The sequence below is a fragment of the Vulpes lagopus genome, chromosome 6, assembly GCF_018345385.1.
Source record: "Vulpes lagopus strain Blue_001 chromosome 6, ASM1834538v1, whole genome shotgun sequence".
NCBI classification, from domain to species: domain Eukaryota; kingdom Metazoa; phylum Chordata; class Mammalia; order Carnivora; family Canidae; genus Vulpes; species Vulpes lagopus.
The window spans coordinates 42,764,240-42,791,879 of record NC_054829.1 but is presented as its reverse complement, the minus strand read 5'-3'; the positions used below and the strand labels follow the sequence as shown (position 1 = coordinate 42,791,879).

The following is a 27,640-nucleotide window of genomic DNA, read 5'->3' as shown; positions in this document are numbered from 1 at the left end:
AAATGCTGCTACTCGAACACAGTAATATAAGAAATATGAGCTTGCTTCTGCAAGAGTAAAAGGGGGCAAGAATAAAAATCTCTCTCCTGGGAGACAAAAGAAAAATTCCATCTAAATAAATTTGCTTTTGAATGAATAGTAATATAATTAGCATCATCTAGGATGTTTGGTGATCAGCACTAAAAACAAGAGATCTCTGAGGAAGCCAGAATTTCACACCCCATGCACCTTCCTGGAGAACAGCATTAATAGACAATGATAAAAGACTGGGAACATTGAAGGTGCATCCATCCTAAGGGATAGGAAAGAGAATGAGGCCTGCCTCCTGATTTTAGAACTAAGAGAGCAAAACACAGTCAGTGAGAGCTAAAAAGGTGTGAAAAGTCTCTTTGCTCTTGGCTGGAGTTAAATCAACCCAAAGGACTAACAAAGTCAAGCTTACTCTGACTTAGTGGAGAAAGGTCTGTATCATTAACCCAAACCCTCCAACATCAGAGCTGCCTCTACCAGCATACAGCACTTATTTCATCACACCTCCCGGTACTACTGTTATGTATTTAATTTCTCCCAACCTTGGAGGCAGGCATTGTAGCTTAAGGCTTTAAGTTTCCACACAGTGCCCTATATGCCATGCTCAGACACAGAATTAAACCTACAGCTTCCATTTTATCTAATTAATACATTTTAATTTATTTACCCCTGTGATTTTATTTCCTTAAGATAGATTTCAGGGCAGCCCGGGTGGCTCAGTGGTTTAGCGCTGCCTTCAGTCCAGGGCCTGATCCTGGAGACCCAGAATCGAGTCCTATGTCAGGCTCCCTGCATGAAGCCTGCTTGTCCCTCTGCCTCTCTCTCTCTCTCTCTCATGAATAAATAAATAAAATCTTTAAAAAAAAAAGATAGATTTCAAAGAAAGGACCCCAAAGAAACTCACATGGCCAAAGGAACAGAAGAATTGTTACTGCAGCATCACTGATAATAGCAACATTAGGAAATTTAAAAGTGCATCAGAAGAGCAATTACACAATTTGGGTAGAGTCATACAATAAAATATGACCTAGCAGTGAAAGTGGGTGAATCTAAGCCGAATTTATTATTTCTTGCAATAACATCCAATGAAAAAAATCAAGTATTAGAAGCAATAGCAGATAACTATAGTATGATCCTGTAAATGAAGTAGAAGCAAAATTACATTTTTATGGACATTCACATGAAATAAAAGTATAAAAATAGGCATAAGAGTAGAGGTCAAATTCAGGATAGTAGTCAGCTCTGTGGAGAAAGGGTAACAGGATCAGAAAGAAGTATCTATGAAACTTCATCTGTGTTTTCAAAAGCAATTATAAAAAATATTAAGATTTGTTAAAACTGGATGAATGTTGGTTAAACTAATTCTTTGTACTTTTCCTTGTATATTTGAGATATTAATAAAAAAAATGTGGAGGACGCCTGGGTGGCTCAGCGGATGTACGTCTGCCTTTGGCTCAAGGCGCAATCCTAGGATCTGGGATGGAGTCTCACACTGGGCTCCTTGCAGGGGGCCTGCTTCTCCCTCTGCCTGTGTCTTTGCCTGTGTGTCTGTGTGTGTGTGTGTGTGTGTGTGTCTCAAGAATAAATAAAATCTTTTTTAAAAATGTGGGATGCCTGAATGGCTCAGTGGTTGATGTCTGCCTTTGGCTCAGGGTGTGATCCTGGGGCCCTGGGATCAAGTCCCACATTGGGCTCCCTGTACAGAGCCTGCTTCTCCCTCTGCCTGAGTCTCTGCCTCTCTCTGTGTGTTTCTCATGAATAAAAAAAATATTTTTAAAAAAATGTTATTTAGTTGTTCATGCACATGCTGGTGTTTTGTTCTTTTTTCATGAAAAAGAAAATCAAGAAACTGAGGTTACTTTCGCATAGAAGGTCTAATGCTAGAGGCCAATTACACAGGAAAGATAGAGCCTGCTTCATTCAATGCTGCAAACTCCTCCAGAAACTTCCCTAGATCACTCTCTGCAATAAAAATAAAGGCTTCTTCAGCCCTCAGTGTGACATTAAAACATTTTGCATTCTACCCCTTTTTTGAAAAATTTGTCCTACAAGTAAGGGCAATGTTAAAACAAATTAAAAGGAAGAAAATAACTATCTCTGCTTTCATTTCCATCATGATGGTACACCTCTTATTAGCACTTCCAACACTCATGGCTTCTTGCACTTAACAAGATAGAACTAACATTTGTAAAACTTAGCCAAAAAGCATGAATCAAACATTCCACAGACTGACATAACGGTGGAAACTAAGATGACTTTGGACAACCATTGATACTATCTGCTGGAGGAAGCAGAGCTAGCTGTGGCACAGTTCTGATATGTTCCATGAACTTACTTCATAAACTGCAAGTCTGTCAGCAGGAAAGATCCATTGCATTGCAGAGAAAAGTAAAAGTTCGGTTATTTTGGAAATTTTCATTCATGTCACCCCTGGCAGAGATAAATTCCCATGTTGCTTGTAAGCAATTAAAATATAGCCAAGGGGGCACCTGGCTGGTTCAGTCAGTAGAGCATGAGACTCTCGATCTGGGGTTGTAAGTTCAAGCCCCACACTGGGTACAGAAATCACTTAATCTTAAAGAAAAATTAAAAAATAAAATATAGAGAAGACAACATGGATAGATCTTGATGGCATTATGCTAAGTAAAACAAGTCAGAGATAAACAAATACTGTATGATCTCAGTTACATGTAGAATCTAAAAAAAAAACTAAACTCTTAGAAAAAGAGTTGGTTACAAAGGGATGGGAAAGGGAAATACGGGGAGATGTTGGTCAAAGAAAATATACTTCTAGTAAAGATGAATAAATTCTGGGGATTTGATGAACAGTTTTTTCTAATGAGCGCCTTTTTTAATATAATGAACAATATTGTACTACATACTTGAAAGTTGCTAAGAAAGTCGATCTTAAATGTTTTCACCACAAGAAAAGAAACAGTAATTTTGTAATGTGATGGGTGTTAGCTAATCTACAGTGGTAATTAACGGCGATATGTAAGTGCATCAAATCAACATGTTGTACACCTTAAACTTACACCATGTTGCATGTCAATTATATCTCAATAAAACTGTAAAAAGAAATGTAGCCAAGGCTACTGAAATAAATAAATGTACTGACTGCCCTCAAAATATTACTGATATGCATGTTTTGTTCAGCAAATAAAATCCTGGAGAGCTATTCCCATCCTCTTGGCTGGGCTTGCCATGAACACAGTGTCTGTTGTTGAGGGATAGTTTTTCACATACGAAGCTATCTTTATTAGCCAAAACTTCTTCCTCATTACAACAGTAATGTTTGCCGTGGTTTACTTACAAGATACTGAAATACTGAAATGAGAAAATGGAAGTGCATACAACTTCTCTACCCAGACATCATTACTTAACTCTTAGAAATCCACACACACAGTGGTTCAAAAAGTAGACTGGTAAATTAGAAGAAATGAATTTTAAAAGTCCAAAGACCCGAGCTCTCATTTGAACTTTGTACCAACTATGACCTGAGCTACAGGGTCCTCACAGGTAAGAGAATGGTTTTAGAGAAGGAATTTAACAGGACTCCCAGGTACCTGGCTTGCACCCACTCTAGGGGTATGGAGATCAAAGCCAAATTACAACACAGTTCTCCTCCCAACCTCACTGGTCAGTCACCTTTTGAGATGTGCCACGGCAGTGACTAGCAGCTTTCTGTACTGAGGTAGGGAAAAGCACCTGTTTTAAACACTCAGATTTTTTTTATAGATAAAACTGAAGGCTGTGAATCCTATACATTATTAACTCTCAAAATTATCCAAGCCTCCAAGCCTAAAAACTCCCAATCTGGTCTCAGTTCATACTCCGAAAATTTGTGGGAGACAAAAATCAGAGCCTTAAAAGGCTATCTAAGGAAATAAATAAGAATGTATTCAAAGAGTCATTTAAAAAAAAAAAGATGCACACTTCCCAAATTTAGTTTTTTAATTGGATAATTTTGTATATCTTTCACAATCCAGCTGTTAAACTGTAAATGGAATTTACAAAACAGATGGTGGTAACAAGGTCTGGTTCACAGCCGTTCTAAATAAAGAACACACCAATCTGATAAACTATCCATTTGCTTCAGAAGCCTTTAATAGGCTCATCGCTTATCATCCTACATTCACTTATGCCATGAGATATCATACAGACAGATGTTATGGAACCATCTGTAATCCTATCTGACAAATAAGTACCAGCAGGGTGTGCAAGCCACCATCATCAGTGACAAATGATTAAGGGAGAAGGGATCATGTTTTAGAACAGTGGCTCCCATATATGGCCAATCATAGGGAGCTTTGGAAAATACAGCTTCTCAAGTCACCCTGAGAAAGTCTGATTCACTAGCTGTGGGGGTGAACCCGAGATTATATCTTTTAAAAATTCAAGCAATTCTGATGACCAGATGGGCTGGGAGCATAGGGTTTTGAGGGGCAAGAGAAGTTGAAGGTTAAAAATGGACACACTTCTGGCCCTAATTTGCTGTTTAGCAAGACTGAACAGTAGGCAATGTAATTCCCCACCATAAGCTTTCACTATAGTCATGAAGCCAGAGGGTGACAATTCCTGCAGAACACCGTAACATCTAGGAAAGGAGGCTTGGAACAGAGACTGAAATTGGCGGGTGGGGTGGGTAACAGGAGGAGGAGATAAGGCAAAGAAGCTGGAGCCAACTTTCCAGAGCAGGGACAGAAGACCCAAGAGGTTCAGTGAAAAGGAAAGGAAAGGGGACCACACATAAGAAAACTGTACCTCCCCCTCCCCCCCAAAAAAAAGAAAAAAAGAAAACTGTACCCACATCCTAGAAAAATATCAGCCATTTAACCAGTTGGGTCCTACAGTCAACTCAGCAGAAATCAGTTTCAAGGGTAGCATGATCGTTTTCATAGGAAGGTAGGTCTGGGGATCCCTGGGTGGTGCAGCGGTTTGGCGCCTGCCTTTGGCCCAGGACGAGATCCTGGAGACCCGGGATCGGGTCCCACATCGGGCTCCCGGTGCATGGAGCCTGCTTCTTCCTCTGCCTGTGTCTCTGCCTCTCTCTCTCTCTGTGACTATCATAAATAAATAAAAAAAAAAATTAAAAAAAAAAAAAAAAAAAGGAAGGTAGGTCTGGGTGGCTCAGTGGTTGAGCGTCAGCCTTTGCCTCAGGGCATGACCACAGGATCCGGGGATCGAGTCCGGCATGGAGCTCTCTGCATGGAGCCTGCTTCTCCTCCCTCTTCCTATGTCTCTGTCTCTCTCTCTGTATCTCTTATGAATAAATAAATCTTTTTTTTTTAAGTTTTCATAGGAAGTTCTAAACACGTTTCTGAGTTAGACACAAATATATCAAATCATGACCTCAAGAAACTTAAGATCTGGGGAAATAAAAAATAAGTGAGGGGGACTAAGAGGACACTCATTGTGATGAGCCCTGAGTAATGTATAAAATTGTTGAATCACTATATTGTACTCCTGAAACTGATATAACACTATTATGTTAGAATTAATTTTTTTAATTTTTTTTAAAAAAAATTTAAAGATTGTATTTATTCATGAGAGACAGAGAGAGAGGCAGAGACATAGGCAGAGAGAGAAGCAGGCTCCATGCAGGAAGCCCAATGTGGGACTCAATCCCGGGGCTTCAGGATCACACCCTAGGCCGAAGGCATGCACTCAACCACTAAACCATCCAGGTGCCCCTAGGATTAATTTTTTTAAATCAGCCCCCCCAAATGGAGAGAGTACCTAGAAGCTAAACTACAGAAGCAATAGTTTTACATAAAGGAAAATTTATGGGCTGGTAAAAAACATGTGACTATATTGACCATGAAGATTTGAGGGGTGCCTAGGTGTCTCAGTGGTTGATCCTGGGGTCCTGGGATTGAGTCCTGCATCAGGCTCCCTGCAGGGAGCCTGCTTCTCCCTCTGCCTATGTCTCTGTCTTTCTCTTGTTCTCTCACGAATAAATAAAAAACAATAAAATCTTAAAAAAAAAAAAAAAAGAAAGAAAGAAAGGAAGATTTGATCCAGGCCTTAAGAATGGATGGAAAGAAAGGAAGGAAGGGTTTTTCTAGACAAGATAAGGAAGAGAAATACTATAGGAAATAAATTACAGAAATACAGGGAACAAAAAAGTAATGTGGACTGCCTGAGTGATCTATGCATTGGACAGAAACCAAATGCCCTTCTATTTTAGAGCATTTTTCTAATTAAATTTTACATTTTGCTCACAACTTCTTCCAAGCCCTTCTCTACTCTGCGACAGTTATTATCCCCAATTTACAGATGAGCAAACTGATGTTCTATTTGAAAACATTAAGTGCCTGCTAAAAAAGAACACACCCATTAGTATGAGAGCTGGATTTTGATCCTTGTCTTCTGACATCCACAGGAGAGCCTAATTACTAGCCATCACAAATCTGAACCTGGCAGAGCAATGGGCTCAAGAGAGAAAGCCCAGAGGCAAGAAACCAGAATCAGAAGTTGTTGGAGTTCATAGTCAGCCATGAGGTGACAAGCTTAAAGGCAATGACAGCAAAAGAAACAAAGAGAACAAATTTGATGTTTTAAAATAAAAGTCGTATTAGTGATACACATGGATGAAGGAAAGAAGCCACCTACCAGCCCAAGAGAGCAGACATAAAGAGTGGCCTGATCCCCAGAGGCTACCAGAACTGGTGCACACTGTTTGCAAAAGACTGTTTTACCAACTATTTATTTGGTTTATATGAGGGAAAATTCAGTAATTTAATGCTACTTTGACCTTTTTGAAATGAAACTGGAACAGTTTCAGGGGAAAGGAGAATCCCATTAAACCTTCAAACTAATAAAATGGCTTAAAAAAAAAAAAAAAGGAACATCTCTATAGAAGTTTATCCTAGGAAACCAGTAAAGAAACACTTTTCAAACAAACTACAGTCTTTAAATCTTCAAGATCCAAATATTTTATGTCTCCTGATGTGATACAGTATAAAGAAAACAGTATTCTTGGTAAAAATGTTTTCCCTGAATTTAATCAAGTCCTTAGACCTAACTTCCAGTTCCAGGAATACAAGAGGTAGAGAAACAAGTTAAATGAAAACAAGAAGAAAACACTCACAAATCCCAAAGGTGAAGTATCTTATAGGACAATTCACAATCACTGATAAATCAGTGTCACAGGGTGGAGGGTGGAGGTAGCAAGAAATTTTCTAGATTAAAACCTAACAATCAAATGCAAATATGTAGATCTTGAGGGGGTCCTGGTTTAAACAAATCATGAGTAAAAGACATTTGGGACAATTCGGGGTGTAGAATTAGGTATAAATTTTACTATTATGAACGTAGATTAGGTATTAAATGATAGGAAGAAATTAATAGTTAATTTTACTAAGGATAGTATAAGTGGTTAAGAAGAAAAACGCTTTCTAGGGTGACATTTCACCTCTAAATACAGGTCTCTGATTTGTTCTCAGTAAAGTAGACCATGCCAATATAGCAAAACATTAATTTTGAATCTAGGTAGTAAGTATGTTAGCTGTCCATATACAATTTTATCTATTTTTGAGTTTGAAAATTTTATATAAAAAAATTAAAAGTAAAATAAAATGTCATGGGTGCCTGGGTGGCACTGGTTAGGCATCGGTTAAGCATCCAACACTTGGTTTCAGCTCAGGTCATGATCTCAGGGTAGAGAGATCCAGCCCCGTGTTGGGTTCCATGCTCAACTAGGAGTCTATGTGAAATTCCCTCCCCCTCTCTCTGCCCTTTCCCCACTTGCACAAGTGCATTCTCTCTCTAAAAATAAATAAATAAAATCTTTAAAAATTTTTATTTTATTTTATTAAAAGATTTTATCTATTCATGAGAGACACACAGAGAGAGGCAGAGACACAGGCAGAGGGAGAAGGAGGCTCCCTGCAGGGAGTCCAACGTGGGACTCTATCCTAGGACCCTGGGATCATGCCCCAAGCCAAAGACAGATGCTCAACCACTGAGTCACCCAGGGTCCCTAAAATTTTTTTTAAATAAAATGCTATAATCCTAACAGAGAACACTGGTTTTCTGTTATTACTATGCTACCGAGAAATCCAACAATTTCACTTCTAATTTATAGGAAATCTTATTAACAGACTAAACCTCAAGTTCTAATATGACTAGCTACTGTTTATTTTTCTACAAGTGTCTACAATACTCCTGAGGAAAAAGTCTTTAAATTAAGGCTTTGTCTAATCAAAGGAACTATAGGTTAGAAGACCACAGGCTGGGAAGCCTGGGTGGCTCAGCGGTTGAGTACCTGCCTTTGGCTCAGGGCGTGATCCCAGAGTCCTGGAATCGAGTCCCACATCAGGCTCCCTGCATGGAGCCTGCTTCTCCCTCTGCCTGTGTCTCTGCCTCTCTCTCTCTCTCTCTCTCTCTGTGTGTGTGTGTGTGTGTGTGTGTGTCTCTCATGAATAAATAAATAAAATCTTAAAAAGAAAAGAAGACCTTAGGCTCTAAAGAGCATATAGATGAAGAACCTTTTCAAAAATCTGCATCAGAAGAAAAAAAGAGACGTGTTACCATAGAAACTATCTGTGTCGTTGACTGTTTCAAAGGAAAACAGCACCACTAGTAATGAAAGAAGCCTGAGGTCCTTGATAGACCTCACCTGTCAGCTGCTGGAAGTTACCAGAGTGATGAAACAAATCTGACAAATGTGCCAGAAACCTAGGTGTGACAGTCCCACTCCTAGTCCAACTGCCCCTCCTGTAGACCAGATCCAGAAAGCCTTGAAAAGGACTTGTCTAGGGTCATAAAATAGTAGGGATGCTGTGACTAATCCAGACTAGTTTTTCTTCCCATTTTAGCAGGATGAGATTGTTGACACACCGAAATTATGTATGATGGTGATCAGTGGCACACCTCTATGATTGCGTGTGCATTAACTTCTGTTAATTTCTTAGCAGAAATTAACCTATTTTGAAGGGGTAATCATTTAGCACTTTGGCAGAGTCCTCACTCTCAGTTGAATTCCAGCGCCTAACACCTTCATTGCTGCTCATGAACAGCTTACCATACAATAGATATAATTGCATTTTAAGCTACCTTAGTGAGAGTTTCCTTGTTTGGACATTTGTCAGTGGTCTCTGTTGAAATGGGTTCTGATTCCTACTTATAAAAATAAACACTCATCTGTGTACATAAAACATACCTCATAGCAAGAGCTGTATGTTCTTGGCAAAGCTCTTCACTGAAACAGTATTTGAACCAACTAGACTCAAAAAAATTCAATGCAGAAGTCAGGACAGCCAACTTCCTCATTTAAAACTGGTTTCTTGTTCACAGAACTCTAGAGAAGCAATAGCTGTTGATAAATGGGTAGTGGGTGGGGATTCTCATGATTAGCAACCAAAATCAAAAAAGGTAGTGAAGGGGCAGCCCAGGTGGCTCAGCGGTTTAGCGCCACCTTCAGCCCAGGGCGTGATCCTGGAGACCCGGCATCAAGTCCCACGTCGGGCTCCCTGCATGGAGCCTGCTTCTTCCTCTGCCTTTCTCTCTCTCTCTCTCTCTCTCTCTCTCTCTGTCATGAATAAATAAAATCTTTTTTTAAAAAAGGGTAGTGAAAAAAATTAGAAGAAGCGAAGAGATATAATAATGACCAAATATTTCAGAAAAATGAGCCTCAGGAAGAAGAGAGAATGAGGCAGAGTGGTTTTTCAAGATAGACTGTGCACTAAAATGAAAATACTCCACTGCCCCTCATGAGGGGACAGTGATGGAACAGAAGGAAAAGAAAATGCAGGGAAAAGAATGCAATACAACAAAATCTCTCAACCACCTCATGTTTTCCATGAGGAAAAACATGAAAAACTCAGTCAAGTATTTTCAGAAGGAAGAGACCTATTCAATTTTAATAGTATCACAGCAGTAATAGACTGGAACGGGACAAGCTAGGCAGCAAGACAACAGTTAAGAAGTCACTGTATTTCTGGTGAGAGATGATGATGAAGAGTCAGAGCAGATAAGGGAAGAGAGACAGAGTCTAGAGATACTAGAGTCAGGACTTGGAGCACAGGTAACCAAGGAGATTAATCAGAAGAAAGAATCACAGATAAAATGAACAACCAGATTATAAATACTAGACTAGACCAAATACATCATCTAGCAACATACATTCAGGTAAAGCTCAAGAAGGACTGTCTGGCCAAATTGGACTTTTAAAACATCAGGGAAAGAAGCCAACCCTAATGCCTTCCATGCTAACCTTTAAAAAATTGACAAATTGCTTTGCAAGTTTCATTTAATTTTAACTCTATGGTACCAACAACTATGAATATAACCGTATTCTTTTTAATCCAGAACATTTAGACCATAGTCTTCTCTAAACTAGCATGGACACTTTCTATTGAAGTGACAAAAAAAAAAAAACAACAACAACAACAACAACAAAAAAAAAAACTTGGGATGCCTGGCTGGCTAAGTCAATGAAGCATAGGTCTCTTGATCTCAGGGTTGAGAGTTCAAGCTCTGAGTTGTATGTAGAGATTATTTTTAAAAATAGAAAATTTAAAAAATATTTTTTAAATCCTCAAAATGAATTTCCTTCTAGGTTCAGCTCAAAAGCTACCTCCTCCATAGTTATCAAGTCTCTCTACCAGAAGCATCTGCCTTCCTTCTGACCACACAAAACTCCATATGCTCCTCTCCACAGGAACTTAGTGTCTGGTCCCTGCTAGGACAGACCACAGGTTCCTTCAAGGCCAATACCAGACCAATCATTTTTGCTTTCCCTTTAACAGTACAGGGTCATTCATAGAGCTGATACTGGATATATAAAAATACGGACTTTTAATATATCTTCAATTCTAAGGATTTCCTAAAATAAGGAAATAAAAATATGACACTTGTAATTTTGAAGATTTATTTATTTATCTGAAAGAGAGAGAGAAAGAGAGTAAGCGGTAGGGAGAGGGAAAGAGTCTTAAGCAGACACTGCCCTGAGCATAAAGCCTGACATGGGGCTTGATCTCATGACCCTGAGATCAAGACCTGAGCCGAAACCAAGAGTCAGACATTTAACCAACTGCATCACCCAGGCGCTGCAACATTTATAAATTTAAGAACATACAACATTCTACAGAATGAATTACTGGTTTTAAACAAGGACCAAATGGATCTTTTCTAACTTTAAAATGTTCTTAACATGGATGAAACTTAAAGACATTTTGCTAAGTGAAATAAGCCAGACACAAAGGACAAATATGCTATGATTCCACTCATATGAGATACCTAGAAGAGCTAAATGCATAAAGAAAGTAGTGGTTACCAAGGGCTGGGAGGGAAGGTCAATAGGGAGTAAACTGGTTAATAAGCAGAGTTTCAGTTTGAGAGAATGAGAAAGTTCAAGAGATGAATAGTGGTGATGGTTGCACAACAATGTGAATGAACTCAATGCCACTGAACCATACACTTAAAAATTGTTAAAGTGGTAAGTTTAATGTTATATATATTTTACAATAAGAATCAAACAACTCGGGGTACCTAGGGTGGCTCAGTTGTCTAAGCTTCTGCCTTCAGCTCAGGTCATGATCCCGGGGTCTTGGGATTGAGCCCTGCATCGGGCTCCCTGCTCAGTGGAGAGTCTGCTTCTCCTCCCCCTCTACAGTTCTCCCTACTTGTGCTCTCTCTGTCAAATATTTTTTAAAAAGAATCAACTCAAAAAAATATATACAACATGCAAGTGTATCCATTTTGACACAGTAACAAGTATACAGTAGGGAACACAATTTAGATAAATTAACAGATGGAACATAATTATGTTGTATTATATTTGCCTAATTGTTCAAAAAGGAGTTAAAGTTTGTATCTCTGAAACTTATATACCATTGCAATTATAGATAAAATTACTTTAAAATATTAAGCATTTATAACTGCATTTAATAAAAAGTACAGCCCTAAAAACTAGTATTTAAAATAGGAGGGCAGCCCAGGTGGGTCAGTGGTTTAACGCCACCTTCAGATCAGGGCATGATCCTGGAGACCCCAGATTGAGTCCCACGTCAGGCTCCCTGCATGAAGCCTGCTTCTCCCTCTGCCTGTCTCTCTCTCTCTCTCTGTCTCTCATGAATAAATAAATAAAATCTTTTAAAAATAAAAAATAAATAAAACAGGAAAGTTTCCAAATAGAACCATTAAAAGACATTTATAAAATATAAAATGACAACACAATTAAAATGTGTTTTAAACAAAATTTATAAAATTTTGATCTTCAGATATCACACAAAGGATTAAATGGAGAAAAGTCTGTTATTAATCCACCTTAGAACTGACTGCAATTTAGCTAAAATTTTTGCAATTATTTATGAACTCCCCAGATCAAAAACTTCATGAAGTATCTTTCAGTCAGGGTAGTAAAAAATGCCTCAAAACTAAATCTACTTGGCTTTCTCTTTGCTAGAGTTCAGGAAGAAAAGCAGAATTCCTACATATTATGATCCTCACATATTAAATGGATCATCATATGAAATTGTAACACAGGCACTTAAAAACTGAGAGGGCATGATGTCAATTAGAACATGAGTGTTGTAGTCACAAACACCTGGTTTCTGCTTTGTGACCTCTGGCAAGTGACTTAACCTCTCTTCAGTTTCCACCTCTTTAGAATGGGTATGATCTCTAAGTTGACAGGAATATCATATGAAATCATACATACACAACCTGGCCCACCTTCCCAGAGTTTTGAATCCCATGCTCTTCTCTGACACCTAAGGCTTTCATTTACCAACATCCAGCACCCAGTATCTCGATGCCTTTCCAAGGGGAAACTCACTTGCTCCTGCCAGCCAGGAAAAGAAACCTCAAAAATTTTCTTGCTTTCTGTAATTTGTCAAATTACTCCCTAAAGTCCTAGAATCTGGCTTCTGAAACTAATATCTCCTTCAAATCAAATCTCAGTACTCATGGCTAATGTACAAAATATCTATAGAATTTCCTAGATGGCAGGCATTTCTCTTAGTACTTTGTGCATACTCATTCCATCCTCACAATAACCCTATTAGATAGATAAGTACTATTACAAGCCCATTTTACAGATGAGGCAATGGAGGCACTATTGATAAGTAACAACATTTGAAGTTAGGCAATCTGGCTCATGTAGTTAGTCTACTAGCCTCATGACTTCTTCCTTTTGTTCCTTGTCTGTATGTCTGTCTCTTTTTAGAAAGTATCCTTATTATCTTTTTAATTTAAATTTTAGTTAACATACAGTGCAATACTGGTTTCTGGAGGAGAATTCAGTGATCCATCACTTACATACAACATCCAATGCTCATCACAACAAATGCCCTCTTTAATACCAAATGCCCATCTAACCCATCCTCCCCACCTCCCTCCATTAACCCTCAGTTTGTTTTCTATCATTAAGGGTCTCTTGTGACTTGTTTCCCTCTCTCCTTTTTTTTCTTTTCCCACTTTCCACATATTCATGGTTTTTTTTCCCTAAATTCCACATGAGTGAGATCATGTGATATCTGTCTTTCTCTGACTTGTTTCACTAGCATAATACACTCCAGTTCCATCCACATCATTGTAAATGGCGAGGTTTCTTTTTTGATGGCTAAGTAATATTCCATTGTGTATATAAATACACATCTTCCTTATCCATTCTTCAGTCAATGGACATTTGGGCTCTCTCCATAGTTTGGCTATTGTTGATAATGCTGCTATAAACATTGGGGTGCATGAACCCCTTTGAATCTGTATTTTTGAACCCTTTAGGTAAATACCTAGTAGTGCAATTGCTGGATTGTAGAGTAGTTCTATTTTTAACTTTTTGAGGGACTTCCAAACTATTCTCCAAAATAGCTGTACTAGTTTGCATTCTCACGAACAGTGCAAAAGGGCTCACCTTTCTCAGCATCCTCACCAACATCTGTTGTTTCTTGTATTGTTATTTTTAGCCATTCTGACAGGTATGAGGTAGTATCTCATTGTGGTTTTGATTTATATTTCCTGATGATGAGAGATGTCGAGCATTTTTTCATGTGTTTGTTAGCCATCTGGATGTCTTCTTTGGAAAAGTCTATTCATGTCTTCTGCCCATTTCTTAACTGGGTTGTTTTTTCGGTGTTCAGTTTGATAAATTCTTTATAGATTTTAGACACTAACCCTTTATTAGATATGTCATTTGCAAATATCTTCTCCCATTCTGTAGCCTTTTAGTTTTGTTGTTCCCTTTGCTGTGCAGAAGGTTTTTATCTTGATGAAGCCCAAATAGTTCATTTTTGCTTTGATTTCCCTTGCCTCCAGTGATGTGTCTAGTAAGAAGTTGCTACAGCTTAGGTCCAAGAGGTTTCTGCCTGTGTTCTTCTCTAGGACTTTAATGGTTTCCTGTCTCACATTTAGGTCTTTCATCAGTTTTGAATTTATTTCTGTGTATGGTGTAAGAAAGTGGTTCAGTTTCATTCTTCTGCATGCTGCTATAGTTTTCCCAATAGCATTTGTTGAAGAGACTGTCTTTTTTCCATTGGATATTCTTTCCTGCTTTGTCAAAGATTAGTTAACCATATAGATGTGGGTCCATTTCTGAGTAATCTATTCTATTGAGCTATGTGTCCATTTCTGGGCCAGTACCATACTGTTGTGATAACTACAGTTTTGTAATATAACTTGAAATCTGGAATCATGATGCCTCCAGTTTTGTTTTTCTTTTTCAGAATTGTTTTGGCTATTTGGGGTCTTTAATTCATCCATACAAATTTTAGGGTTGTTTGTTCAAGCTCTGTGAAAAATGCCAGTAGTATTTTTGATAGGGATTACATTAAATGTGTAGATTGCTTTGGGTAGTATAGACACTTAAACAACGTTCATTCTTCCATTCCATGAGCATGGAATGCTATTCCATTTCTTAGTGTCTTCTTCATTTTCTTTCATGTTTTATGGCTTTCAGAATATAGATCTTTTACCTTTTTAATTAGGCTTATTCTTAGGTATGTTATTCTTTTTAGTACAATTGCAAATGGGATCAATTCCTTGCTTTCTTTTTCTGCTGCTTTGTTATTGGTGTATAGAAATGCAACGTATTTCTGCACACTGACTTTATATCCTGCAACTTTGCTGAATTCATGTATTAGTTCTAGCAATTTTTTGGTAGAGTCTTTTGGGTTTTCTACAGAGTATCCCGTAATTTGCAAATAATTAGTTTGACTTCTTCCTTCTGCCAACACTCACACTCTTGGATCTCCTGCCTCTCAGACTTCCTTTTAGGACTGTCTCTGCTGGTTTTTTTCTCACTCTTCTCACTATCTAAATGCAGATATCTTCTAAAGTTTTAGGCCACTCATCTCCTTCTCTCACTCCTTTGAGGAGCTCTGGCACTTTCCCAGTTTCAACTGTCAGCTTTATATTGTTAATTCACAAATTTAAAATCTCTGGCCTTAAACCATTATGCCATCCCTTGGCCTATTTTTTTTTTTAAGATTTTATTTATTCATGAGAGACACAGAGAGAGAGAGGCAGAGACACAGGCAGAGGAAGAAGCAGGCTCCATACAGGGAGCCCGACGTGGGACTCAATCCTGGGTCTCCAGCATCACGCCCTGGGCTGAAGGCTGCACTAAACCGCTGGGCCACCAGGGCTGCCCTCCCTTGGCCTATTTAAGTCACTCCCTTTTCCTCTGTACAAATGCAAATCTAACCACCCTCATCTAAAAATTTGTTCCAGTTGTTTTAAGTCCATAACAAGATACCCCAGAATTTAGTGGTATACAACTACTTTGTTATGTCCCTGGATTCTGTGGGTCAGGAATCCAGGTAGGGCACAGAGAAGTCAACTGGCTTCTATGCCTTAATACCTGAGGTGTCCGTGGAGTTAGCTAGTCAGCTGGGGGAATCTCCTCACATGTCTATTGTTCAGTGCTAGCTGTTGTGTGGGGCCTTAGGTGGAGCCATCAGCCAGAACATCCACATGTGTCCTTTCCATGTGGCAGAGCTTCCTCACAGCATGGCAGTCTCAGAGTAACTGGACTTTTTACCTGGTGCCTTAGGACTCCAAAGTATTCCATAGTCTTAAAACACTTCTCAATGAATCCAATCTCACAGTTCTTCCTCACCATAAAGAAGGAACAGATTAAATATCATATGCTTTTTATATATCATCTTAATTCTTAGAAGAGCCCAAGCAAAGCAGGTATTACCACACCACCATCACAAAAAGGGAAAAAATGACAATTAAGTTTAGAGACATGCCAGTAATTATACAGATTGTTAAAAGAGAAGGTCACATTCAAATGTAGACTCTTTCTACATGCAGTAAAGATACAATGGGGATGCCTGGGTGGCTCAGTGGTTGAGTGTCTGCCTTTGGCTCAGGTCGTAATCCTGGGGTCCTGGAATTGAGTCCCATGACGGGCTCCCCACAGGGAGCCTGATTCTCCCTTTGCCTATGTCTCTGCCTCTGTATCTCTCATGAATAAATAAATCCTTAAAAAAAATCACAATGAAAATCAAGCTCACAAATATATATATCTAACTATTTTTTCTCTAATTTCAGGGTAAATGTTTTTCAGTTACCAGATTTTTCTTATTAGCTATCCCTTAGGGAAAGTTGTATTTCTTTTACTCCTAGATTTGAAACAACTTTGCCACAATATTTTAAATTTATTTATTTGAGAATACATGCACATACCTCAAAAATTAAAAACTGAAAATAGTAAAAAGTCTTGCCTCTACATTTATCTGCTATCTGCCCAGTTCATATTCCTGATTAACATGTAAGCACTGTGTATCCTCTAACTCTTAATACCAACATAAACATTTTATTGTCCCCTCTACCCCATTTTTCCTACAAAATATAACTCCTCTGAGTAATTTAGCTATTCTAAGGGCCTAGACATTGAGGTTACTTCCACATTCAAGGCTACAGTGACTAACCTTGAGCATATATATTTCGTGTGTCCAAGTATCTATCTAAGAGAAATCCCCAGAGGCAGGATTTTCAAGTAGCATATATAACTTTGTATAAGAGAGATGTGCTAAATTATCCCCCATAAGGATACTCTTTCAGCATAATATTTGTTTCCCTATCACTTCAATAACATAATGTAATATCAAATTTCTGGCCAATCTAACAAGGTAAAAAAGTATTTTAGGTGGTCTATGTGCATTTCTCCTATTAAGGGTGAAGCCAAACATCTTTCCAAGTGTTTAAAAGTCATTTGTACCTCCTGCCCCATAAACTGTCTGCTTACAGGTCTTCCCAATTTTTCAATTGTGTTTTGGCCTTTCACGTTAATTTCTAGCATCTCTTTTTACATTAGTATGATTAAACTGTCATCTCTTATAGGAGTTGTAAATATTTCTTCCCATTTTGTCATTTGACTTCATTTCTGTTGGTATTTCACATATGAAAATTCAGTCTTTAATGTAAATTATGTTCTTTTATGGCTTCTAGATTAAGTCACAGTGAGATAGATCTCCACTGCAGAATTAAAGAAATTAACACTCCTGTATTTTTAAGCTTTATTTTAAATAATTTAAAACTTACCAAATAGTTGGAAAGATAGCCTAAGGCATTATTCTACACCTTCTGAATAGAACACCAGTAAATAAAATCAAAAGGAATTGGAACACCTGGGTGGCTCAGCAGTTGAGCATCTGCCTTTGGCTCAGGGCATGATCTGGGATCTAGGATTGAGTCCCGCATCGGGCTCCCTGCCTTCAGCCTGCTTCTCCCTCTGCCTCTGTCCTTGCCTCTCTCTCTGTGTCTCTCATGAATAAATAAATAAAGTCTTTTTTAAAAAGGAAGGAACCAAACATTATTACTTTGCAACTTATAATTACTAGATCTAGGCAATCACCAATGGCTATTAAAAGCAGTAGGTAAAAGACTGGTGAGGAACTTTGTAATGGATAAATTGGGCTGATAACACCTAAAGCTGATCGATTTTAACATCACAAAAAGATAGACAGCTAGATATTTAGCTGCTTCCTGATAGAAGCACATGTCACCACCTATGAATTATTCTTGCTATATTTAAGAGTTATTTTCTGGGTGGGAACAGGTAGGCACACCTATAAATCTAAGGGAACATTTTAACCTAAATCAAGAGAAATTAACAAGCAAAACCTAGAATGTGGGAAATTCTATAGGAAAAATGACCCTGTTTCCTCAACAAATTATTAGGGGATAAAAAGGAATAGCAAACTGTAACAAATGAATAGAAACTATTCATTCATAGAAAGGATATTAATCAAATATAATGTATGAATCTTGTTTGAATCCTTATTCAAAGAAACCAATTTGCAAAGAGACACCTGTGGGAAAATCAGAGAAATGTAAATACTGGTTAGATATTTGGAAGTAAGAAATTATTAATTTCAAGCATAATATTTTTAGGTCTTCATATTTTAGATATAGTGAAGTATTTATCAATGAAATGAATATCTGGGATAGCTTTAAAATAATTCAGTGAGGGAACGTGAGGCGAAGGGAATGAAACAAGAGAGACGTATGTTTATGTTAACAGTTGAAGGTAGTTAATAGGCACATAGCAGCTTATCATACTATTCTAATTCTCTGTACATGTGAACACTTCCATGATAGTTTAAAAACTGAATCTAGGGACTCTTCCCATGATAATTTTTTATGTGCCAGGGAAACAGGCCAGTCACTTCAACTGATACCTTGAAATAATATATTGACTGAGTATAGGAGCTATATCACCAAACAGGCGAGTTTCTGCAGGTGCAGGACTCTTTGACACTACAAACATGTCTAAAGGATGACCTCTGACCTAAAAGTATTCAGGAGATCCAGCTGGAATAACTTATGGTTTTTTTCATTTTTCATAAAGACAAGTCCGCTGAATTTTTCTTTAGTGTACAAAACAAGTAGCATTTATTAAGCACCTATGCACAGGACATTGTGGTAGAAGATAAGAGTTAAGAAGGGGTCAGTCTTTGTCTTTATGAAATTAATTCAAACAAGTGCTGGGCAGTTTGCTAGGGACTCAAGAACAAGTACAAACAGTCCCTCTTTTCTAAAAGGGCCTTAAGAAGTGCAATTGAGGCTTATAATTGGACAAAATTCCAGTGAGTAAATGTCCTCTCAACCTTGAGTATAACAAATTTACCTCAGTTTAGACAATCTTTGATTAACACAACCCAAATTATCCCGAAATCTAATTGCCATAGACTCAATAGAGAATGTAGAACCATAGGGAATATATTCATTTATGTAAACTGGAATTAGCAATGGTTCATATAATCCAGGATTCATAATCTAAGATTCATCAAAGATTAAATAGTTGCCCTCTCGTGGCAAGTTTTATTACTGCAGCCTGACTCAACCTAATACTGGACTCAAATTATAGGCATATACTGCAAATGAGTCAGTGGGAGAATACCCAGTCATAGAAGAGTTTCAAGAGCTGAACAAAGAAAACAGCAGAGAAAATACAAAAAAGAAAAAAAGAGGGAATTTAAATAAATCAGTACAGTATTATGATTAAAATCAAACAGAATGTCTCTCATGCTCTATCATCCTCCCAACATTGCTATTTTCAAGATATGATCTTGGGCAGGTCCTCTGTGTGCCTCAGTTTTCTTATCTATAAAATGGGAATAACACCAACTAGGACTATTGTGAGGGCAATGGAGGCAATATATGTAAAGAGCATAGATTACTGTTCAGCACCTAGTAAGTCATCAGTAATGTCTGTTGCTATTCAGATGTCAGCTCAGACATCCACCACGCTCCTATCTCCCAACACAGATAAATTCCTTTGCTAAGTGCTCTCATTGAGCTGTGTCCTTTTTATCCTTACCTTTCTCAAACTGCAATCACACACTCACTCACGTGATTCTGATGATTATCTGTCTTTATCCAAAAGACTAGATTCCATAAGGGCAGAAACCATATCTGGTTTTACTCATCCTGTGTTCCCAACATTCAGTGCAGAGCCTGGCACTCAATAAATCTGTTAAATAAAACTGTAAAGTTTCCAATCAGTCTTAAGAATGATAGCATTGAGCACCGGTATAGGTATAGGTTGACTTGTGTTCCCTCTTCAAAAAGACATGTAGAAGCCCAAAATCCAAATACTTCAGAATATAACTTATTTGGAAAATGAGTAATTGCTAAAGTAAGATGAGGCATAGTGTAAGTACAGTAGACTCAGTCCTATGTGACTGGTGTTTTTAAAAGAGGAAAATTTGGGGGCACCTGGGTGGCTCAGTGGTTGAGCGTCTGCCTTCAGCTCGGTCATGATCCTGGGGTCTTGGTATAGAGTCCTGCATTAGGCTCCCACAGGGAGCCTGCTTCTCCCTCTGTCTATGTCTCTGCCTCTCTGAGTGTCTCTCATGGAAAAATAAATTAAGTGAAAGAAAGGAAAGAAAGGAAAGAAAGGAAAGAAAGAAAGAAAGAAAGAAAGAAAGAGGAAGAAAAAAGAAAAGAAAAGAAAGAAAAGAAAAAAGAAAAAAAAAGAAAAGAAAGAAAAGAAAAGAAAAGAAAAGAAAAGAAAAGAAAAGAAAAGAAAAGAAAAGAAAAGAAAAGAAAACTTGGACACCAATAAAGGCAGAGATCTGAATAATGCAAGCAAATGAATACTGAGGATTGACAGCTACCACCAGATACAGGGAAGAGGCAAAAAAGATCTTCCCACTACAATTTTCTGAGGGAGAATGGTTCTACCCATAGCTTGATTTTAGACTTCTAGCCTCTTGACCTGTGAGACAATAGATATCTGTTGCTTAAACAGCCCAGTTTGTGATACTTTATATCAGCACAATGAAACTAAAACAAGTACCAGCCTAATGATACTTGGTACCATGATGGCTTTGTTTGGTATTTCAAAGTTATGTGTAGTAATTTTTTTCCTCCCAGGCCAGGAAAACTATTTATAGATAATAGTTTTAAAAGAAAACATTAGAGGATGCCTGGGTGCCTCAGTTGGTTAAGTGTCTGACTCTTGGTTTCCACTCAGGTTAAGTGTCTGATGCTTGATCTCAAGCATCCTGAGATGGAGTCCCAAGATGGGCTCCACATTCAGTAGGGAGTCTGCTTGAGATTCTCTCCCTCTGCCCCTTCCCCTCATTCACACTCTCTCAAATAAATAAGTCTTTTAAAAATCATTTAAAAAATAAGAGAAACCATTAGGACAAGCTTTTCTCCTCCATTCTCATGACTTATTAACAACTTTAGTCAGCTTTGACTATTCCCAGATTCCAGTCATATACTTCAACAGCCTCATTATTTTTTCTTCTTTATTCATAGTACTCTTTCTAACAATAAGCAGAACCAAGTTCTAAAAAGTATTCATTTGGCAAATCACAAAGATTTGTGATTCAAAGAGGAAAAAAAAACCTTTTGTGAGTGCTAGCACCTTTCAGTATGAAGTGGCTAAGACTCACTTCTGTATAACAAAGTATCTAATAACCTTGTGATTGATTGATTGATTGATTGACTGACTGAGACAGTGCCTGCATGGAGGGGAGGGGGGAGGTTGCAGAGGGAGAGAATCTTAAGCAGGCTCCACGCCCAGTGCAGAGCCCCACACAGGTGATCTCATGACCTGAGCCAAAAGCCAAGGGTTGGAGTCTTAACCAACTGAGCCACCCAGGTGTGGTATCTTGTGTTATCTTTAAAGGATAGATATCATCTTGCAATGAAAATGATTGAGGCAGGGACAAAACTCCCCAACTGTTGTGAGAAGACAGTCAAGAAGTCCATCACTGGGACCCCTAGTTGGCTCAGTGGTTGAGCATCTGCCTTTGGCTCAGGGCATGATCCTGGAGTCCTAGGATCGTGGTTCCCCACAGGGAGCCTGTTCCTCCCTCTGCCTATGTCTCTGCCTCTCTCATGAATAAATAAATAAAATCTTGGGGGAAAAAAAAAAAGGGAAGTCCATCACCTGTGGTACCATCTCCTCATGCTGCATTATATACATGCTCACATATTTCCTAAAATGTGGGATATTGTCAACTTGATTTATGAAAATTCTTTATGCATCCTGGATAAGACAAGCTAAAACCTACTTTAACTAGAGATATGACAGAAAAGTCAGGACTCTGTGTGTTCCCATAAACTCATAAAGAGGACAATTAATGAAACAAGGTATATGCACTTAACCTTTGATAGATAATGGTAATGAAGAGGTTATTCCCATTTATACCCAGGAGGAGATGGGGAATGGGAAGGGTCAGACACAGGGACAAGAAGACCAAGAACCTCAGGGTACAGTAGACCTTCCAATTTAATTAAGGTTCTGAATAAAATATTGGAAATATAGGAAAGATGCTTTACTTAGAAAGGAGACCTCATTGGGGTGCCTGGTGGCTCAGACAGTTAAGTGTCTGACTCTTGATTTGGCTCAGGTCATGATTTCAGGATCGTGAGATCTCATACTGTGTTGGGCTCCACATTCAGTGGGAGTCTACTTCTCTCCTCCCGCTGTCCCTCTCCACCCTCCTCTCTAAAATCAATCAGGAAAGAAAGAAAAAAAGAAAAAGAAAAGAAAAGAGAAGAGAAAGAAGAGAAGAGAAGAGAAGGAGAGAAGAGAAGAGAAGAGAAGAGAAGAGAGAAGAGAAGAGAAGAGAAGAGAAGAGAAGAGAAGAGAAGAAGAGGAGAGGAGAGAAGAGAAAAGAAAAGAAGAAAGACCTCATCAAGGTACAACTTAGAATCTATAAGAGATGTAGGGTGTGCTTAAATGGAAATGGGACAGCAACAGAGAAAGATGACCTGCTCCAAAGATCATGATGTGATGCCAGATTCAAAGGAGAGCCAGTTCCTGGGAGAGGGGGTAGTGTCTCTTTCAGGATTCCCTCCCAGCCCAGTGGTGAACAGTAACCAGGAGACTTGCACAACCCTGACATAGCCCCATCAGCGGTGATCACAGATGTACCCATGGTAAGGTACACACTGGAAAGTACACTACTAGACAAGGGTCATGGAGAGAAGAGGCAGTAAAGTGAGAAACGACAAATTCCCCAGAATACCAGAAGTGAGCATCAATCCACTCAGGAAGAATTAACAAAAAATTATTTGGGTAATATAAAGCACCAACTTATATTCCATTTCACAACCCTGAATGGTTAACACCATTAACCAGGAATTAATATACTGAGACGTGAAAGATACAGAGTATCTTGGTTATAAGCATAGAAAAGAGAGAGTTTCGGGATCCCTGGGTGGCGCAGCAGTTTGGCGCCTGCCTTTGGCCCAAGGCGCGATCCTGGAGACTCGGGATCGAATCCCACATCAGGCTCCCGGTGCATGGAGCCTGCTTCTCCCTCTGCCTGTGTCTCTGCCTTTCTCTCTCTCTCACTGTGTGCCTATCATAAATAAATAAAATAAAATTTTTTTTAAAAAAAAGGAATTGTACTTACCTTTAAAACAAAAAAAAAAAAGAAAAGAAAAGAAAAGAGAGAGTTTCAAAGAAGTTTGTTTCTTTCCAAAACAATTTATAGTGGTCACTGACTTATGCTATCTAAAGAAATAAAAATTAGGGATTATGAAGGATTGTTTTATTATTCTCTGCCATATTTTCTACAGATTTAAAATATCCTTCCTTCTTTCTCCCACCCAGACTGGCCCAAAGTGTAGACCACTACCATTTGAGGTTAATTCCTTTAAACTCAGTACCATCCTCCTTGTCTTCTCCTAACTATGTACTTCTAATTCATAGGTATTAAGTCCTTAACTGTGAGTCCCTAGATAGAGGTTTTCAAACTTTTGATGACAATCTACAGCTAAAAAATATATTTACATCTGGAGCCAGTACACACAAAAAGCCATACCTAAAAACCTACACAGAAGCTCATAACTTGTACCCTTATTGCATGTCATAAACTGATCTTCTCCATTCTACTCCATCTTCTTCTCTTTTTTTTTAATGCTGGTAACCCAACTGTTAGATCATAGCTCATAGTTTGAAATACCTAGAGATAAGATACACTGACATATCAAAATAGCAACATAAGAAAGTAGGTAAGAGTTCTGCTCTCAGGCTGTCTGAATTCAAACACCAACCCTATCACTTGAAGCTGTCAACCTCTCTGCCTCAGTTTCCTTGTCATGGGGATTAAAAAAAAAACAGTGTTTATCTCAAAATAAGGGTTAAACCAAGACGATCCACATAAAGCAATTAAGGCATAAAAAGTATTCAATTAATAGCTAGTAATAATTCTTAAATGGTCTGTGGGCTTTTATACTGTGGCAAAATATACATAAAAGTCATCACTTAAAAAATTCAAATTTTAACCATTTTGAAGTGTACAATTCAGTGACATTTAGTACATTCACAATGTTGTGCAACCATCACCCTCTAGTTTCAGAACATTTTCATCACTCCAAAAGGAAACCAAATAAGCAGCCACTCTCCTCCATTCTGTCCTCCTCCCCAGGCCCTGGCAACCCCTAAATCTGCTTTCTGTCTCTGGTGCAGGGACTTTTTAAGTAATAAATTAACATTTTACCAAAACTGTTTCTAAGGTAGACTGAAGTGTTCTTCGTATTCATTAGTCCTATAGCTCATGAGACAAACTCCTGCTCACAATTTGCTTACTTAGGGATCCCTGGGTGGCGCAGCGGTTTGGCGCCTGCCTTTGGCCCAGGGCGCGATCCTGGAGACCCGGGATTGAATCCCACATCAGGCTCCCGGTGCATGGAGCCTGCTTCTCCCTCTGCCTGTGTCTCTGCCTCTCTCTCTTTCTCTCTGTATGACTATCATAAATAAATAAAATAAAAAAACAATTTGCTTACTTAAACTTCGTGAGCCACTTTAGGTAATTTTGTGACCTGTCTGGGAGTCAGAAATCCCTCTCTTCTGTGATTTTGGCAAAATTTCCAAAGTCTGACCAATGTTACAAAGGAGACTGTTTTCAGTGTCCACAAGAGGCAGGATGAGTAAAGCCCTAAAAGAGGTTTCTTCATTACATCGTGGAATATGACCAAATGATAGAATATTCACCAAATGAATGAAGACAGTTTAGTCTTTGCATTTTGAAATTCTGCTTTTCAGTCTCTGAATTTTTTTACCATCAAGAGGTTAAGAAAGTGAACTTTGGACACTGAGCTGAAGGTCCATTTCTCGGCGTTAGTATGTAGTATCGTTTCCTTTTGGGGCCCCACCCCTCTCGCACTGATTTCCCACCCTTCCTTTCGGGTGTGGAAGACTGGGCAAAAATAACTTTGTTCTTCCCAGGATCTATTGGGGGAGTCGCCGCATACTCCATCAAGAAAATAACAGGGGCAGGGATGTTACCTCTCAAAGCAGCACTGCTATTCCTTGAGAAATGATGAAGGCAGAGGCTTCTTGGGCCAAATAAATAAATGTCACCAAGAGGCACGGAAGACTTAAGCGAGAAAACTACGTCCTCGGTCCCAGTTGCAGAAGTCAGAAGCTTGCCTTTTTTTTTTTTTCTCCCCCACCCCCCTCTGGTTTGTAAAGACCAGCACCGTTCACGCAGCAGGCAGCGAAGTCTTCATTTCCTATCCTCCCTCCCGCGTCCCTACAGCTCTCCAGGCTTCTGGGTGAACGCCTGACCCGCCTCGGGCACGGATAGCATCCGGCCAACCCCGGTTGGAGCCCAGCGAACCTCCCCGACTCCCAGCGAGTCACTTTAGGGCTTTTGGGCTTTTAGAATGGGGGCGGGGACTTGAGACCGCAAACTACCCAGAGGAACCTCACGCCTCAAACTCCGGGCAAGTCCATGCCTAGAGCAGCGCCAAATCCTGGGAAAGTCCCGAGCTGGAGTTCACCTGAAGTGGACAAAAGAGAATGACAACTTTCCAAAGACCCGGGTGTCCTGGAAGGTCAGTGTGAGTGTGCGGGTCTCCCGGGCTTGCTACAAAGCATCACCCCCAGCGCTCCAAGCAGACGGAGCCAAAGCGTCACACACACACACACACACACACACACACACACCTACCGAAAAATGAGGCCTCAAGAAAAAGAACGACCCTAGGAAGCCCTCTCATCCACAGGCGCCAGGGGCAAGTCTGGGTTTGGCTCACGCTGCAAGCCCAGGCGGAAGGGGCTCCGGCCTCCCCCCGGCAGGTGGCTCCGTGCCCCTGGTCCCGGCGACCCGGGGCTCCGCGGAGGGCTGCGCGCAGGCCCCGGGCCCCGGGGGGAGAGGCCGCTGCTGCCTCCGCGGACGCCCGAAACGCGCCCCGCGCGGGACCCTCGCCTGGGCGGGACCGCGGGGCCAGGGCCAGGGCCGAAGGCGGGGTCCGGGAGGCGACAGCGCTCCGAGCTGCGCCAAGAGTGAGGCAACTCCGGAAACTTCCCGGAGCCGGGGCGCGCCCCCCGCGGCCACCGACCCAGGGCCCCGCGCGCCGGAGCGGCCCGCGCCCACGCGGCGGCGGGAGCACCGACCTGAGATGGTCTCCTGGTAGCCCTTGGTGAAGAACTGCATGGCCGTAGCCGCCCTCCAGGGCGTCTTGAGCAGTCCCTGCCGCTGGGGGTCCTCGCCCAGCGAGCGCAGGATCGACGAGTAGGCGGCCGCCAGGTTGGGGAGGTTCAGCTCATTATCCTCCTCGCTGCGGGGCCGCTCGCCCTTCCAGCCGTCCGCCGGCTGCGCGCTCTTGGTCTCCGGCCGCGGCGGCTTGTCGGCCGGCCCGCTCGGCCCGGGTCGCGGCGGCTCCCCCTCGGGGAACCCATTACTGCACCTGGCGCCCCGCGGCTTCGCCGGCGCCCGCACCGGACCCTTCTCCATGGACCTGCCGCTGCCCCTCCGGAGGGACTCTGGGACGCTTCAGGAGCTGCAACAAAACTGCCCCGGCGGCTGCAGGCAATAGGCTGAGACCACGATCACCTGGGGAAAGTAGGCGACCGGCCACGGACACCCTCCCAGCCAGGGACCGCGGAAGGCTGGAGAGCGCGGCAGTGCCTCCCCTTTTATAGGCTGGCGGCTCGGCCGGCGCCGCGGGGCGTTCCCATTGGCCGGAGCCTCCGCGCGTCACGGCGCTCGCCCCGCCCCCTCGCCTGGCCTCCGCCGGGCGCGGGGGAGGGGGCGGCCCCACCGGAGGGGCGCGGGGGGCGGGGGGCGGCCTCGCGAGCTCCGGGAGGGCCGCTGCAGGGTGGGGTGAAACCGACGCGCGCCGGGCCCTTCCCCGCCAGCGGGGCGGAGGGGTTGGACCCCTCGGGTTGTTGCAGCGTCCTCGGAATCCGAAAGCAGGCAGGTGTCGGGGCTGGAACCCTGTCGTGGAGATGCGCGCCCAGGGCGCACGCTCAGCCCTCTCCTCCTAGGCGAGGAAAACGCTCGCTTAGTGAAAGATGACCAAACAGGTGGCCCCGAGCGGAAAAGACCTTGGGTAAGGAAACCAACTCTATGCTTTTAGGGCAAGAGAATAATATGACACGAAACTCTAGCGTTCGTTACTTAGAAATTGCCCAACGCACCTGCCACCCACGAGAACCCTCTCACCACTCTAAGGGAGAGTGTCCCACCAAGTGGCCCTCGTGTGAGTCCCTGTATCCAGGAGGATGCTATTTGTGATGGCCAAAACTTTGACCCTGGAGAAAAATTGATTCACAAAAGAAGAAAAGTTAGTTTTCTAGATTTTTTCATTAAAAACCCATTTGAGCTCTGTGGAAATTTGGTACTGATCGTTTGAGTGATGTGCTAAGTAAGCTCCTTTCCCCTGTATTTGTACAAAT

At 40.7% G+C, this 27,640-nt stretch overlaps 1 protein-coding gene across 3 annotated transcripts in view; it reads right to left on the bottom strand.

Moving 5' to 3' along the window:
- Positions 1-26,845, bottom strand: part of GCH1 (GTP cyclohydrolase 1) — a 123,184-nt gene extending 96,339 nt beyond the window's left edge. For all 3 annotated transcript variants that reach the window (XR_005988376.1, XR_005988375.1, XM_041758699.1), the window contains exon 1: positions 26,357-26,845. Coding sequence is in view for 1 of the 3 variants with exons in the window: in XM_041758699.1 (XP_041614633.1) it covers positions 26,357-26,696 (340 nt within the window). In the remaining 2 variants the exon portion in view is untranslated. The remainder of the gene's footprint in view (positions 1-26,356) is intronic.
- Positions 26,846-27,640: the final 795 nt, after the last annotated feature.